General features: G+C 44.1%; 1 protein-coding gene across 3 annotated transcripts in view; it reads left to right on the forward strand.

The window, feature by feature from the left end:
- Positions 1-15,742, forward strand: part of Alk (ALK receptor tyrosine kinase) — a 722,886-nt gene that overhangs the window by 222,252 nt on the left and 484,892 nt on the right. For all 3 annotated transcript variants that reach the window (XM_031357606.1, XM_031357604.1, XM_031357607.1), the window contains exon 3: positions 12,267-12,431. In XM_031357606.1, the coding sequence (XP_031213466.1) occupies positions 12,267-12,431 (165 nt within the window). The remainder of the gene's footprint in view (positions 1-12,266; positions 12,432-15,742) is intronic.

Consider the following 15,742-nt stretch of genomic DNA (forward strand, 5'->3'; position numbering starts at 1 on the left):
TGAAAAGACTGGGTAAATTAAATCCATCTCTCAAAAAATATTAACCTAACATAGAATCAAAAATGGGTAACAAAAGGGTCCTCCAGATTCCCCAGTGGGAGTTACTTTGGAACTCTAGCAGGAAGTCAGTTTGATCACATTTCTGGAATCACATATTTAATATGACTGCCCATAGTCAGCCATTCTGGCCTTCAGGAGCCCGGCGTCACTGAAAGGCAGCCCCAGACTCCCCCATGAACCACTGTCAAGGCTGAAAGCTTCTTTCGTGACTCCTCTGCCCTGTCCAGGAGAGCCTTTTGTGTTTCTTGCTCATCCCTGTTCCACTGAGCTGAGAAATGAAGTTATTGTCTAGCTCATGCATCTGTATTTTTATCTGCAAGATGGCAAGCAAAGGGCTTCTGGATGCATTCCCCAAAACCTCTGAGTCCCAGAGGGAACAATAATGCTAGCAGCCATACAAGACCCAAGAACATGGACCATCTGTCACCTCAAGGCCACGACATGCTGGGAGCCAATGGAATCAATCCACAAAAATTCAATAGAAAGCAGCTGGCTTAGAAGAAGTATGTTTAAAATGCTCCTCTTAGACATATGCCATTAAAATGAAGATGCATAAAGGCAGTGAATAAATATGAATGAACATTTTATGTTAGAGGTGCATGAAGCAAAGGAAAGGCAGAATGGGGAAAATGGATGAATAAAAGAAAAGTGAATAGTTGACGAACTGGAAATAAATGAGAAACGTGAGTCCTGAGAAACCCACTGAAAATACTTGTTACAGACAGAGGGGTAAAAGGTGAGGGAGGGAGAAGAAATCACTATGGCTCACTGATCTCTTATTGTCACATATTCCTTGTCCTGCTAGCATGGTTTCAGCTGCCATCCCTGGACATGAAGCTCCTAATACTCAGGCCAGTCTTGATCTTTCTCTCGAGGATTAGTGTTGCACCTTTATGTAGCCTAGGTCATTCCCCCCACTAAGTGTGTCACCAGCAGTACAGGGAATGGTTATAAAGATTCATTTTTGAACACCTACTGTATGGGTTATGTTCCAAATGTCACTGATGAGGTCAAATGGGATCCTTTCCCTTCCTTCAAGTGTCTCTAGAGGAAGAGGTATCCCTACTTGTTCTATGATAAGTGCAGTTGTGGAGACATGTTCAAATCGCCTTGGGATAAAATATCAGATGATCCAATTCTGTAAAGGACTCAGAGAGGTAGGCATTGAGATTGAGGTTGAGATGAGGACAACTAGATTCTAGGCCTTGGACTCCAGTAACAATGAAGAGACCTATGATGGGGTCATTCCGGGGAAGGAGAACACAGCTATAAATGATATGCAAGGCCAGGTTCAGCTCTGTTATAGATAAGTAGATAGATAGGGAGGATAGATGAACTGGAAGGGGAAGCAGAGACAAGGAAAATAACTGCTTCTGAGTATGTGAAGGGTTTGGGCTTGAGCCTCCCTATGACAGCACAGATAAGGAGGGTGTGGGGGTTTGAGTAAGGATGGTCCCCATAGGCTCATATATTTGAATGCTTAGTCACCATAGATTTGCACTATATGAGAAGATTAGAAGGATTAAGAGGCAGTCTTGTAGAAAGTGTGTCACTCAGGGTGGCTTTGAAGTTTCAAAAGCTCATGCCAAGCCCAGTACATCACTGCCTATGGATCATGATGTAGCTCTCAGCTGCTGTGCCTGTTCCAGCACCTGCCTGCTTACTGTCCTGATCCCTGCCATGATGATAATGGACTAAACCTCTGAAGCTCTAAGCAAGCCTCTACTAAATGCTTTCTTTTAGAAGAGATGCCTTGGTCATGGTGTCTCTTCACAACAATAGAACAGTGACTAAGACTGTATCAGGGAGATTCTGGTCACAGCTTGATCATAACAAGGAGGCCCATTCTGGGGTACCAAATTGAGTGATTGAGTTGAAAGTTGCCATTAACTAAAAAGAGAAGAAGAGAAACATTTAGCAATAAGAGGGTGTGACCAAGGCATCGAGAAAGGGGGAGCAGATGGTGAGGTTCATGTTGGACAAGTTGCATTTGAAGTAACCTCAGGACATCCAGGAGAAAATGGCCAGTGGAGAGTTAGGAAGTCTTTTCCCCCTCTTCTTAGGCTGTAAGAATTACATTCCGCAGCCACGAGTGAGGAGCAGAGTTTTGTTTTGACAGCTTTGGGGCACCTGAGCTATAGTATACAGATCATGTCTAACCAACCTAGAAAGGTAAGTGCCCAAAGCTTATGCAGAAAAATGACGGATGGACATGAGAGACAGCCCTCTTAAAATGAAATATTTTGTCAGGAGTGACCTCAGATGCAAAACCACACATCAGAAGAGACCTCTCCTGTGTAGGATTTTAGCCAGTCCATTTAGAAAGATGACTAGTATAATTTCATCAGTGAGAAATTCATAGGAATTGTGAGCCGTCAGGGCCCACAGCTGTCTGGTTGAATAGCTTCATCTTTCAGATGAAGAAGGGAAGGCCCAGAGGTGACTGTATTATCCACAGGACAGTGGCAAAGTGGAGACTGAAACCTAGGCTGCCTCTTGGAAAAGACTACACCTTACCTCTCTATAGCAGAGGCATGGCTATGGCTCTTTCGGTGTCTGCATTCACACGGAAGTCTTCATGCATTGGCTCCAGCAATTGCTTTACGTGCCTCACTACATGGGTGTCGTTGGTGTCTGTCAGCCCAGAAGAGTTGTGTTGCCCCAAGACCTGCTACGGTGTGCAGGAGCCTCCTTATGTAGATGTGCTTCTTGCCGAATTTAATGTAGGTACCTCATAGCCACCTAGGGCACATCCAAATCTAGGGATTCCATGGGGTCACTTAAGAGTCATTAAGCTTAAGAGTCATGGGCCTTTTTTGCTTTGCCTCCATGTTGCTACTTTAACCCTTCCTGAGGTTATCCCACTGGTCCCCCAACCTCTGTCCAAAGGCAAAGTAGAGAGCAGTGGGGAAAGGGGAGTCACCTGTATCTCAGCTCCCATTCTTATGAGTTCTTTTTCTTTTACTCTTGGTCTTACTTTCTTTCCATCCCTTTCTCCCTAGAAGAAGAGATATAGGTGGTCTATGTCATTTGGGAGAGGGAGAATCAGATGAGATCCTATATAGATCCCAATCCCAAGAAGTCAGCCCTAGACACATACATATATTAGGAAAGTTAAGGCTCAGTAGATTATATATGCATGTTTGCACACACATATACATATATGCATGTATATGCTTTTAACAATAATAACTAAACAATACATTACTAATATGGGAAGAGTGAAAGGAGCTCAAGAAGGAGGGAGAAAGGGGTTCGTGTAGATGCAGTGCCCATGTATAAAGTGCTTAGAAATATTAAACATTTTAAAAAGTGTCACTTTTCATGATTCCTAGGGACAGCGCTATTGTGGTTATTGTGAGGAATGATTTGAATGTGCTCAGAGAACAGGTGCGTGATTAATGCTTTCTGACCCCCATTCTGTGAGAGCAGCAGCCTGGGGTTTGGTGCCATAGATATATCTGCCAGAAGCTTTGTGTTTAGAACTCATGAATGTCTAGTTTTGCCTCCCACAGCCTGAGAGTATTTCTATCTTTAATCATGATACTACCTGATGTAATATGGTTTCAAAACTCACACAACTATACTGTCAGGCAGTGATAGTCCCCTGTCCAGCCCAAATCTTGTTCTATCCTTTATTCTCAGCAAATTTCCCAACAATTCCTTTACTATATGTGTACATATTATCAGTCTTCAGTATGCTGTGCACATATTGCCTGGCTTCCTTGTGCATCCCATGTCTGTACTGAGTGTACACACTTTAAGAGTTAGATATCGGCAGGCCCATCTCATCAGCTGGGGCTGGGGTATGTGACAGGGTAGAGTACATGCTAGGGCAGCCTGGTATTCAGCTGGCAAGCCTCAGGTTTGCTTGCAACACTCAGCAGACGCTGCCTCCCCAGAGACACAGTAGAAAGTGGGAGAAGCGCGTTGCATCTTCTCAGGTCTCCCGTGTCTACCAGCTTTCTCCTGTAGCCATGGATGCCACATGGCTCAGTGGTATTCTCCAGGGTTCTCATCTCAAGCATCTCAGTTGCAAAGATCCATATTGACTGGTGGTTCAGGCTGCTAAGGTTTCACCGTGTCCTCTGTACTCTTGTTTATTCTGTCTAAGACCTGCCACTCCACCTACATCTGCACTCATAGAGAACAAGCATGACAGCATCATGAACTATTCCTAGAAACTGCAAGATCACTGGAGGTCCAATATGGGCTCAAGATGCAGCCTTCTAACCTTCCTAGACTGAAGTCTATGCTACCTTGGCCAAGTCACTTGACTGTCTTATACCTCAGTTTCCCCTTATAAAATGAGGAGACTAGGGTTGTTAATCTTAGAATGCCTGTAATTTTTAATTACAATTTTTTTTTCAGATGAAAGACAGAATCTCATTTTGCTATGTACAGATTGTGTAGATTGAAATACTGTGATGGCCACAGAGGAGAGAAATGAGAATCAAGCTTTCTGTGCCTGTCCACCGACACTCTGTACACTCACTCATCCCCCCTCCAAGGCTGTGTTTATATAATTGATTGATTGAAGGCGACTTGGCCCTCCTTCTCTGCACTTGATTGTGAGCAGAACAGATGTCTTGAATTGGGTGATTGGTTCTCAGATGCATTCCAGGGCACGGGGTGATGGAAAGGAAGTGGATGATTTCAAATTCCCGGGCCCCACGATAAATGAATAGTGGGTGTGAGTGAGGAGTGGAGAGGGACCAGGTTGGGTATTTAGTGTTATGAAGTGAGTTGCCAGATGTTGATGACAGCTGGTGGATTAATACCAAAGGTGACTGGTGGGCCAAGTGTCCCTTTAGGAAATTGCCCAGGAAGAGGAAGTAGCAGTTCTTAATCATCTAAGCCTGGGGTAGAAGGAAGAACTCCCAGCTTTCTGCTGCCCAGCTGGTGAGGGCCATGTTACTGGGCTTGCTTTGGCCACCTTCCCAAAGGGGATTAGTCTTAGCATGGTAGACTAAGAAGAAAGCATGGTAGACTTATAGAAGAAAATTGAAATTGTTTATTTCACTACTCCATTTCCTGATCAGGGATCAGAGCTCTATGCAGATTAAATGGAATGCATGATGTTGCATGATCTCTGTTAGGGTCTCCAGAGGAAGCTCTGAGTGATGAGCTCTTTCATCACTCTTCCCCTCATGCTTCTGAGTGAGACAGGTTTGACACAGCTTTGCTCTCAGCACTGGGCCTCCAACACTACTGTTGACCACTGCACCCTCCTAAAACTAGCCATGGCAGCAAGCTCTCTATTTGATTGAGAGTCTCTGTGGCAGTGAATTAATGCCAGAGTGTTGATGAAGAATGATTCCCAACACTAACCTTGGGCTTCCACATGCTCCTGTTCATACTTGTGTGTGCATGCACACATGCATCCACAGCCAAAGTTATTCCCACTGTTATGTAAAGTCAAACTGTGTCAGTGATGTGCACATCACTACGTCAGACATTCAGTGAGCTTATTGAGTGCATGCTTCCTCATGAAAATTCCATGACATCATCTCTAATCACCATTTTGTAGAATTAAGCACAATGATAGTAAACAGTTTTCCCTGAAATATATAGCTGGCAAGTAGCAAAAATAAGTTTTAAATTTGCATAGCCTGACGTCAAGCAGAATATGTGCCTTTAAGGACTCTTGTAGCCTCACTGTAGCTTCTGGCCTATGAACAGACCTTCTCACCAGCAGGGAGCTTCCAGCAACCATCAAAGAGCAGTTTATTGGCAGAAGAGCACATCTAGTTTGAGAGAACCCTAAAAGCCTTCCTGGAGATGAATTGAGCCATTCGATCATTGGGAGATATTTGAAACCTAGCCATGTGTGGTTTTGCCAGCTTATTCCAGAAACGACAACAACAAACACCAGTGAATTTTTGAAAATTTTCCTAATTGTGTAAGTTATTGCTTTGTTTGTTTGTTACCCAAAGCTTTAAGTAATTATAATAAAAACCACAGGGTTTTAGTGCCATTTCTGCAACCCACCCAGTGTGCACCCTTTGGCAAATCCCACAATGCTGCTGGCTTCAGTTTCTGCATTTCAGATGGACTCCAAAGTCTTCAGTTACTCTTAGGGTCACTACAATGACTCTACAGTGGAGATGGTCTGACAGATCTCTTGAGGAAATGAGACCTTGGCTTGTGCCCCAAGATTGGCAGCTGCTGGGGGAGTTTTCTTATGCTGGGCACAGTCCTAAAAGACTGACAGTTTTGAGAATGGTAGTTTCTCCTGCTCTGTTTAGTGAATTGTCACATGGGATACAGATGTTCCTAAAGGCCAGTGGCAAGAGCATCACTGCATATGCCTGACACCTCATGTGGTTTCCTATGGAATACATAGAATCAAATTTATCAGGAACACATTTGGGATGTCTATGCCATGGAGTAAATGAGCCCAGATAGATGTCCCAACAAACAGAGCCAGGAGAAGTAAAAACTGATGGTCAGTCTCTCTGACATTCAGCTAGCTCTACCTTAGTGTTTCCTAGAGATGCACCATTCAAAAGGCTCTCACCAAGCAGGGGAAATGCCTTTTGTATAGTGGGAAGGACTTTGACCAGTGCCATTCATGCTCTGGGTAAGTATTTCCCTTGCATGGGTCTACAGGTTTGTCTAATGAAAGAAAAGGTTTTGATCTCAAATGTTATTTACTCCATGTTCTAACAGTCTCTTGCTCTGGGATTGTTACTAAAAGCAAAACCACCTGTACTATGCTATAAGAGATAATACTAAAAAGGACCATCTGCCATTACCTCCTTCAGACTGGTGTCTAGATCCCCACATAAAGACTATTCCTCATGATAAACTGAAATCTGTATTAAGATGGGTCCAGTGATGCAAATTAGCAACCTTCTTCAGTCTATTGACTACTTGTCCTAGAGACAAGATCCTAGAGCAACCACTAGCTTGAGTTCTGAAACACTCTTGACAGAGAGGAAGGGTCAATGACATGGGACCTTCAAGCTTGACATTGTCTCTTCTTGTTAATTCTACAATACTTGCTTAACTTTGTGGTGCAATTGCTCTTTAAAGCTCCTGATATGTCCAAGGTCTCCTAGAAAATGGATGATTTTGAGATAATGTCTAGAAAACTAAAGGTGATTGGTTGCTTGTTCCTTGCCTCAACTTAGATTTAGGTGATTTAGAAAGCCTTTGGGACATCTCTGGGTTAATACTTTGAAGATTTAGGAGACACAAAGGGCCATTTGAGGGTACTCAGGGTCATCTGGATCCAAAGGAGGACTGATGGATTTTCTAAGCCCAACCTATGGGAAATTCAGTGTCTAAAGATACCAACTCTCCCTGCTGCCATTCTGTGGTGTTGTTACAGACATGGTGGGAACCCTGCTCCTTGAGCCTCAGGCATGGCTGTTTGCTGTTGTCAGTCTCACACTTGCTAAAGAGCAGAATTCCACCCTCAGTTCAGATGTGCAAGTTGGCAGCCATTGCCAACCCCCTCCAAGTATCCACTTTGCAGGACGGCTCAGACCAGTTGTACATTTTCCTTCATGATAGCATTTCACACAAAAGCATTGTTTTGAGTTTGCTGTTATAGTATATTTGTGTTTTGAAATGCGGCCCCTACCCTGGTAAGTTTCAGGACATACACACACACACACACAGACACATACACACACACACACACAGAGAGAGAGAGAGAGAGAGAGAGAGAGAAGAGAAGAGAGAGAGCTCATTCTTGACCAGTTGTACAACTTGCTTGAGGCTTCTTTAATGACTCTAAGAATCTAGAGGGGAAAAGGTGCACTTGCAGTATCACATACCAGTAGCCCCTTCCAGGGCTAGTGACTCATGTCTGTAGGTCCATCAGTTTGGCTATGAGACCAGGAGGAGCTGCGGCTGTAGTCCAGGAGAGCCTGTGGGCCCAGAGATGACAAGCACTGTGAGGAAAGGATGCTCCTTTCCTTATAGCTTCAAGTGCAGAAATGCAGGTTTAGAGAATACAGCCCTGCCAGGGTTCTTCAGCTCTTGTGTGCAGGTCCTAGAGCCATTATGACTATGCCCCACCAAAGACTTATAGAGCTTTGTGCTTTTCTCAGTGGGCAGATCATTTCTAGGTTTCATTATCTTCCTTCCATGAGGGAATTGATAAGAATGTCCACTCCTGGGCAATAGTGATTGATTGTAGCTGCACATTCAGCAGTTTGGGATAGTATCTCCCTTCCTTTCTTCTTTTATAGTTTTAATTGGCACATGATAATTGGTTGCCATTTTTCAGTGGTCAGCTTCTCGTAGAGCAAATGGATATATGCAATAAGATTGAGATCTCTGGATCCTTCTGAAGGTCACAGTCACTGTAAAGAGGGCTGATCCTGAGGAGCAATAGGTCTTTCTCCAGTGGGTGTTGCAGAAGTCTCTGAAGATGTAAACTGTTGACAGAGTTTGTGTCAGAGAACAGCCACCTCCACAGAGTCTTAAGTGTCTACTTACTCCCTTCTATGCTGTGACCAAAAACTTGATGAGATGTGATGTAAGGAAAGAAAGGTTTGTTTGGGCTCATGGTTTGAGAGGAATACAATCTGCCATGGAAACAAAGACATGGTGGCCACTGGACCTTGAGGTGACTGGTCACACTGTACTCTGGGCATGAAGCGGAGAGAAATGAATGCTGCTACTCTGCGGAATTTCTCCTTTCTGTTCAGTCAAGGATGCCAGTCCATGGTGTTGCCCTCATTAAACATGTCTTCCCTCTCAGTGTTCCCCTCTGGGATCACCCCCATAACACATCCCAAGGTATGCCTCCTTAATACCCCAATTGCTTCTTATTGTGATAAGTCAACAACTGAAATTAGCCAGCAAATTCAAAAGTTACTTAATTTAGTCTTTGCTCACGTACTTTGATTCTGAAGCTATGGAGGGGGAAAGCCAAAACCTTGGATCTACATCTCCAGCCTTGGGTCTCCTGGCTCTCCCTAGGAGTGGCTGTTGTCATCTTGGAAAAGTGAATGTCTTGAGCTTCAGTTTCCTCATCTATAGAAGAGAGAATACCATCTACTTCTCAGTGTTGCTCTGTAGGTTAAAAACAATTACAGGAAAATGTACTGAGAATGGTCTGCAAATTACCCATGGGCCCCCCCCGGTTGTCTCTTCCCTTGGTGTGGACCTGTCTTGGCCAGTCAAAGGCTGAGTACTTTGATGAACCCATCGATCCCTCTAAATACTTTCTGTGAGAGGTTGTAGCTCCTGCCTATGAGGCTCTGAGTCAAAAGAGGGCAAAAGAGAGAAGCACCCTATACATAGAACCTTTGAAAAGGCTCAAGTTTCTGAGTTTTTCCTGATGCTGTTAGAGAAAATGATATTATTGCCTAAAGATATTAAAGGTGGTTTAGAAGCAAGAAAAAAGCAACCTGTTTCTCAATGTTTTATAAGAAATTAAATCAGAATGTAGAAAAATCCAATTCAGTTTCACCTCAAAATGAGCAGCAATATTAACTCCGTTCCTATTTAAAGCCAGGAAGTACAGCTGTGATAGCTAAAGGGGGCCTGCCTCCAAGCAAGAATTTCAAAACAAACTCATTGAATGATCGGACATTTGCATAGCCTGCTGGACTAGGAAGGGTTTGACCCACCAACAGTGGATTAGCACACTCCCCAGAGGCCAGACATCCCAGAAGTGATGGTGCTCAGTCTGTGGTCTGTTTGCCTTATATGTAAACAGGCACATTTGCCAGGTAGCATCTTATTTGGCACAGTACAGCTCTGTTTCAAATAGAAAAATCTTTATTTGGAGAAGAGTAGATGCAATAGATGACAGTCGTGGAGATTGAAGCTTTGGAAAAAAGCATTGGTAATTGTCGCTGTTGGGTAGGTGGCAGCTCTCTCTCCCTCCCATTTTTCCACATTCGGAAATGTGGATGGAGACTTTGGGCCTTCTCTACCAAAGCCATGAGTAATTTCCATGCTGCTTTTTTTTTTTTTTGAGGCCATTTTGGTACTGCAAAATACCAAACATAGTGCCAGTTTTCTCCTGGCATTCTGATACTTTGCCTGGCAAGCCAGTGTTGAAGATTAGGGGGCTAGGGAGGAGACTCTTGTTTCAGTGCTTGCCTAGGATGCACAAAGCCCTAGGTTTGCTCACCAGCACCACATAAACACAGAGCTGTGACATATACCTATAATCCTGACACTCCGGAGGTGGAAACATTAGGACCAGGGTTCCAGGTCATCCTCAGTTATATAGGCAAGTTGGAAGCCAATGTGGGATATAAGAGAACCTTACAAGAGAGATGGGAGAGGGAGGGAGGGAAGGAAGGAACGAGGGAGGGAGGGAGGGAGGGAGGGGGAGAGAGAGAGAGGGAGAGAGGGAGAGAGAGAGATTAACAAACAAAAAGCAATTCTGCCACCCATACAAACACGCCATCATGGCAGCAGTCCTCAGAGTCAGGCTTAGCATCTTCGGTGCTGATAAGATACAAAGGCATCAAGTGGCATGTCAATACAAGCAAGTCACCGTCTCCACATTAGAAGGGGAATTGTCTGCACCGTGAAAGGGCAAGTAGTATTAACCTTAGAATCAGAAGATACAGCTCCTGCAGAGCCACTGGGAAACATAAAACATAAATCTCTATTGCCCAGAAGCAGAAAGATACTTAATAGAAGTGTAATTGAGAGTCTTTTTCCCCCCTCTAACTTAGATAGTTTGGCTCTGTCGATGGGAATTACTTGAGTCCCACTCCTGGGAAGGGCCAGCTGCCCATGGATATGATTACAGGACCTTCCAGCAGCTGGCTGTATGATTACAGGACCTTCCAGCGGCTGGTTGCTTGTGCCAGAATCAGCTCTGCTTCTCTGCTATGTTCTGAAATCCCCAGAACCAGGCTTATCTTGGAGATGGAAACAGTGGCTCCAGAAGCAGCTGTTTAAAAGCACCAATGTTAATTGGGAGCTAGCACCCATTAGCATGACCAGAGATTGATTGATTAAATTAGCAATAACCCTTCCAAGAGCAAGGACTTTGGAATCTTAGAAAAGTTAAATGGAGAAGGAACTTTGGAAAACATCTGGTCGGGATCTTCTGTTTGAGGAATTGGAGGCCCAGAGAGGGTAAATGACTTCTAGAAGGTCACCAGCAAATCAGTGACAAAGGTGGAGGGCCAGTTTCACTCGGTGCTTCCTTCTAAATCATCTAGTCTGTAAACCCTTTGTTATACTGATCCAGGAAATGAAGTCCACACTTGAGAAGCAAGCAGCCGAGCTTGGACTGTGGGTTGCCCACAGTCCTGGTCCAGTGTTCTGTCCTTTCTACATGCAACTTTCTTTCTTAATAGCCTCCCAGGTGTGTAAGGAGGGTAAGAAGCAGGTGGCTGAATGAGGTCTACTTATGGGCATGCTCTGTAAATCCATCAGCATGTTCTGAGAGCCTGCTCTGTGCAAAGCACTTCAGCCATGTTAGATGCTAGACAGTGAATACAGAGAGAAAAGAGAAGTCGAGAGGCCATGTGTCTTGAATGTGAGGTGAGTATACTCTGCTTAGCACAGAATGAGTGTAACTGAGAGATTTTCCCCTCTAACTTAGATAGATTAGCTGTGTGATGGGAATTACCCTACGCAAGCCCACATGGAACACAATGCCTCAGGGCAAGGCTTCTTCTGCCTGACCTTCCCTATGTCTCCATAGTCAGTGGCCAACCCTCGTGCTCTGTCCGGAGAGAGTAAGCCAGGCCCCTCACAGTGTTGTCCCCATTGTAACAAATGTACAGGTGATGGGAGCAGGGTGGAAAGCAAGGCTGGGGTAACATGCAGGTTTGCTTCCATATTGGACTTCCCAGTCAGACAGCACACAGCAGGGCCTGCCTGCGTTTCCTCCTGAACGCACACTTCTTAAGACTTATTGTATCACTCCCAGTGAACAAGGGGGAGGGAAAAGAAAGACAGAGAGCTGGCAAATACCAGAGGCAGACACAAATTCAGACACCACTTGCTCAGACTGGCTGTGCTCACCCACAGTGAAGACTTCTCCCTGTTCCCAGGAGCCACAACAAAGCCAGGCTCTCACTTTCCTATAATGTGAGCTATGGGAAGGACACACTTTCTTTCCCTTCAGCATCCTGAAGCACTGATGGAGGTATATCTTGCCTCTCCTGGCAAGTAGGAATGGGGAATGAGGTGAAGACTGTCCTCGTGCAGGGCAGGGCTCCTGTTTGGTGAACGGCTTGTGTCACTGACCTTTGCTCTCATTGCAGGTCTGGAGTGCAGCTTTGACTTCCCCTGTGAGCTGGAATATTCTCCTCCCCTCCATGACCGTGGGAACCAGAGCTGGTCCTGGCGCCGTGTGCCCTCTGAGGAGGCCTCTAGGATGAACTTGTTGGATGGGCCAGAGGCAGAGCTTTCTAATGAGATGCCCAGAGGTAAGAGAACATGTCCTGGCTAGGCCAGGGCAAGGTTCAGAGGCCTAATTCCTTTGAAACGAAGAGGTTTTCCTAGCCCTGCACAGCCTTGGCTCCTTGGAAATAGGCTTTGAATATCTCCATTTTCTCATGGCTCCTTGACCCATGTATAACGGAACACGTGAGTCTAATTTTAAGATGAATCCAGCCCTTTTCACTTACCAAGTTATAGAAGTTTGCTTCTAGAACTCTTTAACATAGATCTCCCAAGGTAATATAGTAACTGAGTAACATGTTGATCTGTTTGTCTGTCTGGAATGGAGCTGCCAAGGACAACACAAGTCACTCTGTTCAATTTGAATTTTTGAGGTTCTTTTCTTTCTTTCTTTCTTTCTTTCTTTCTTTCTTTCTTTCTTTCTTTCTTTCTTTCTTTCTTTTTTTTTTGTATGTCTCAGGTGATGCTCAGAACATGCACCAAAACCTATTCCAACCTTATGGAAAGCTTCAAGTGTGTTCTGCATTTTTATTTGCTGAATCTGCCAGTCTTTACTGGGAAGGAGCTGTGTAACTGGGTTAAATGTGTGTTTCATACTTATTCATGAATATTCAGACTGCATGCTTGTTTTGCATGATGCTTTCAGCAGTCGTGAACTCTTTATGAATATTGCCTGCCAAATTTTCATAAGAGTAGACACTGAGTCGTGGTACTGGTTACATATTTGGAGAGTTTTACAGGGAGGTGTGAAAACATTAAGCCCCACTCCAGCCTTCTGATCTGTTTCCATGCTAAACCACAAGACTTCCAATTTTTTTTGGACACAGAAAACTCGGCAGTTCTTTAAATTCTCATAATGGGTTTCAGATTTTCAGGGAGAAATGAAAACTGAAATGGGAATGGATTTACCGGACATTAGTGCGACTTGTCATCCTTCACTGTCCTGTTGGATTCAAAGTTAGTGAGGGAAAAGCCAGGACTCTAGGAGGGAAGGGACTGGGCCAATTCCACAGCTTGGAATTTCCTATGTAGGTCTAGATGCCTGCCATGATGCGTTCTAAGCAAAGGCTATTACCACAATGCCCTGTTTCAGTCTGTAGCAAAAGCTATGACCAGAGCCTGTGCAGTACCCAAGTACTTAAGAATGGCTATCACAGGCTCATACATTTGCAGAGCCTATCAGGGACAGGGCTCCTGTGGGCTGAAGGAGGTGACACAATAATCAATGCTTTTGGTTGTGTATTATACACCATCCTGAAACCCCTCACCACACAAGGCCTAGTGGTCACTGCCCCCTTCTGCACAGTCTTCTGAGCTCCCTTGTCTGCCTTTGCACCCCTTTTCAGATTGCTTGAGGTTGTTCCCTGTTTTAACTTGTCCTTGCCTCGATGTTGATGTCTTGCGTGTAGGTAAATCGCTCTTTACTGGGCAACGCACAGAGGTCTATAAAGAAATTAAAGAAAGTACTGGAGCCTAGCAACTTAACTATTTTACGTGATGAAATCTTGCATGTACAAAATGTAGCTATAATACATATGCACAAATTACAGATGACAATCTAAGTAACACTCAAGTTCTCCACACCAAGCCAAAGAATCCAAATGCTGTCTTCCCTCGTGTGTGTCTGTGTATGTGTGTGTGTGTGTGTGTGTGTGTGTGTGTGTGTGTAAAATCATATGTACTTAGTCCACAGACATCTCTCTCCCTTTGGGAGTAACTACTGCTGTATTGTATGTTAATCATTCATTTACTTTTCTTTATGGTCTAGCCACCTAAGTGTGTGACCCCCCACATGAAGCATTTATTAGATCTGCAATCTTTTAATATAAATGGGATCATCCCATCATTCTGTAACCTGTCCATTCTGATACAGATTGCTTTAGTCTATTGTCTTGATGCCCTGTTGAGTTGATTGCATGAAGGTAAGTTTCTTTTCTCTCTTCTGCCATTGAATATTTGGGCCATCTCCAGGGTTTTATAATCACCAATAACACTATTGTAAGCATTTTTGCAGAGCTCTTGGTGTGCCTGTCTGAAACTCTTTGTAACACATAACATAGATGGAATTTCTAGGGTGCATATTGGATGCATCTTCCATTTCATTAGGTAATGTGGATCTATTTACCAGAGTGGTTATACTGACTTACACCCTCCCACTTGTGATGAATGACTGTTCCACACTGTGACCTTCATCCTCACTAATTATTAATATTGTCAGACTTTGTCATTCTTGTCCATCTAGCAGATGAGATAATATTTAACTGCAGTTTAAATTTTCATGGGAATCTCCTAGATTTGTATGTGCTTATGTGTACTTGTGGTGGGGGGAGGAGGGGAGAAAGGGTAGCGTTGACATCAGGTGTCTTTCCTCAGTTGTTTCCCAGCTTAGTTTTTTTCTCAAGATTTATTTGTGTGTGTGTGTGTGTGTGTGTGTGTGTACATATGTGTGTCAGTTCCCACAAAAGCCAGAAGAGGGTGTTGGATCTCATAGAGTTAGAGTTACAGGTGTCTGTAAGTTGCCTTATGTGGGTTCTGGGAACTGAACTCTGGTCCTCTAAAAGAACGTGTGTGTGTGTATGTGTGCGTGTGTACATATGTGTGTCAGTTCCCACAAAAGCCAGAAGAGGGTGTTGGATCTCGTAGAGTTAGAGTTACAGTTGTCTGTGAGTTGCCTTATTGGGAACTGAACTCTGGTCCTCTAAAAGAACCAGTGGCAAGTACTCTTAACCACTGAGCCATCTCTCGAAGGTGGAGCCCTTCCACCTATACTTTTGAAACAGTATCTCTCATTAACCTCAGCAAGCCCCCAGGACCCTCCTACCTCTCTCTGCGCTAGGATTATGGGTGTGTTGTTATATCTAACTTTATGAGGATCACATTGAGGGTCTCATGATTGTTCAACAACCAGCTTACCAACTGAGCTGTCCCCGACCCTCAATGGGATTCCTTAAATATTTTGAGTATATTTCTTAGGTGATTATAAGTCATACCTTCACCTGTGTGACATAGCCCTCCTTCCAGGTTCACTCCAATTAATAGCCACTACTGTGGTTATCTCTGGATTGTAAGACCCAACTGGGCTGGTTAGTCTTGTGTCAATTTGATGTAGACTAGAGTTACTTGGGATGGAACCTAAACTGATAAAATGCCCCCACCAGATTAACCTGTGTGTAATAAGCCTATGGAACATTTTCTTAATTGGTGGTTGATGTAGGAGTGCTTAGTTCTATGTGTGCTCTGCCACCCCTGGGTGGGTCCTAGGTTCTATAAGAAAGCAGGCTGAATAAGCCCCGAGGAACAAGCCAGTAAGCAGTATTCCTCCATGGCCTTTGTTCCA

The sequence above is a fragment of the Mastomys coucha genome, unplaced genomic scaffold, assembly GCF_008632895.1.
Source record: "Mastomys coucha isolate ucsf_1 unplaced genomic scaffold, UCSF_Mcou_1 pScaffold6, whole genome shotgun sequence".
NCBI classification, from domain to species: Eukaryota; Metazoa; Chordata; class Mammalia; order Rodentia; family Muridae; genus Mastomys; species Mastomys coucha.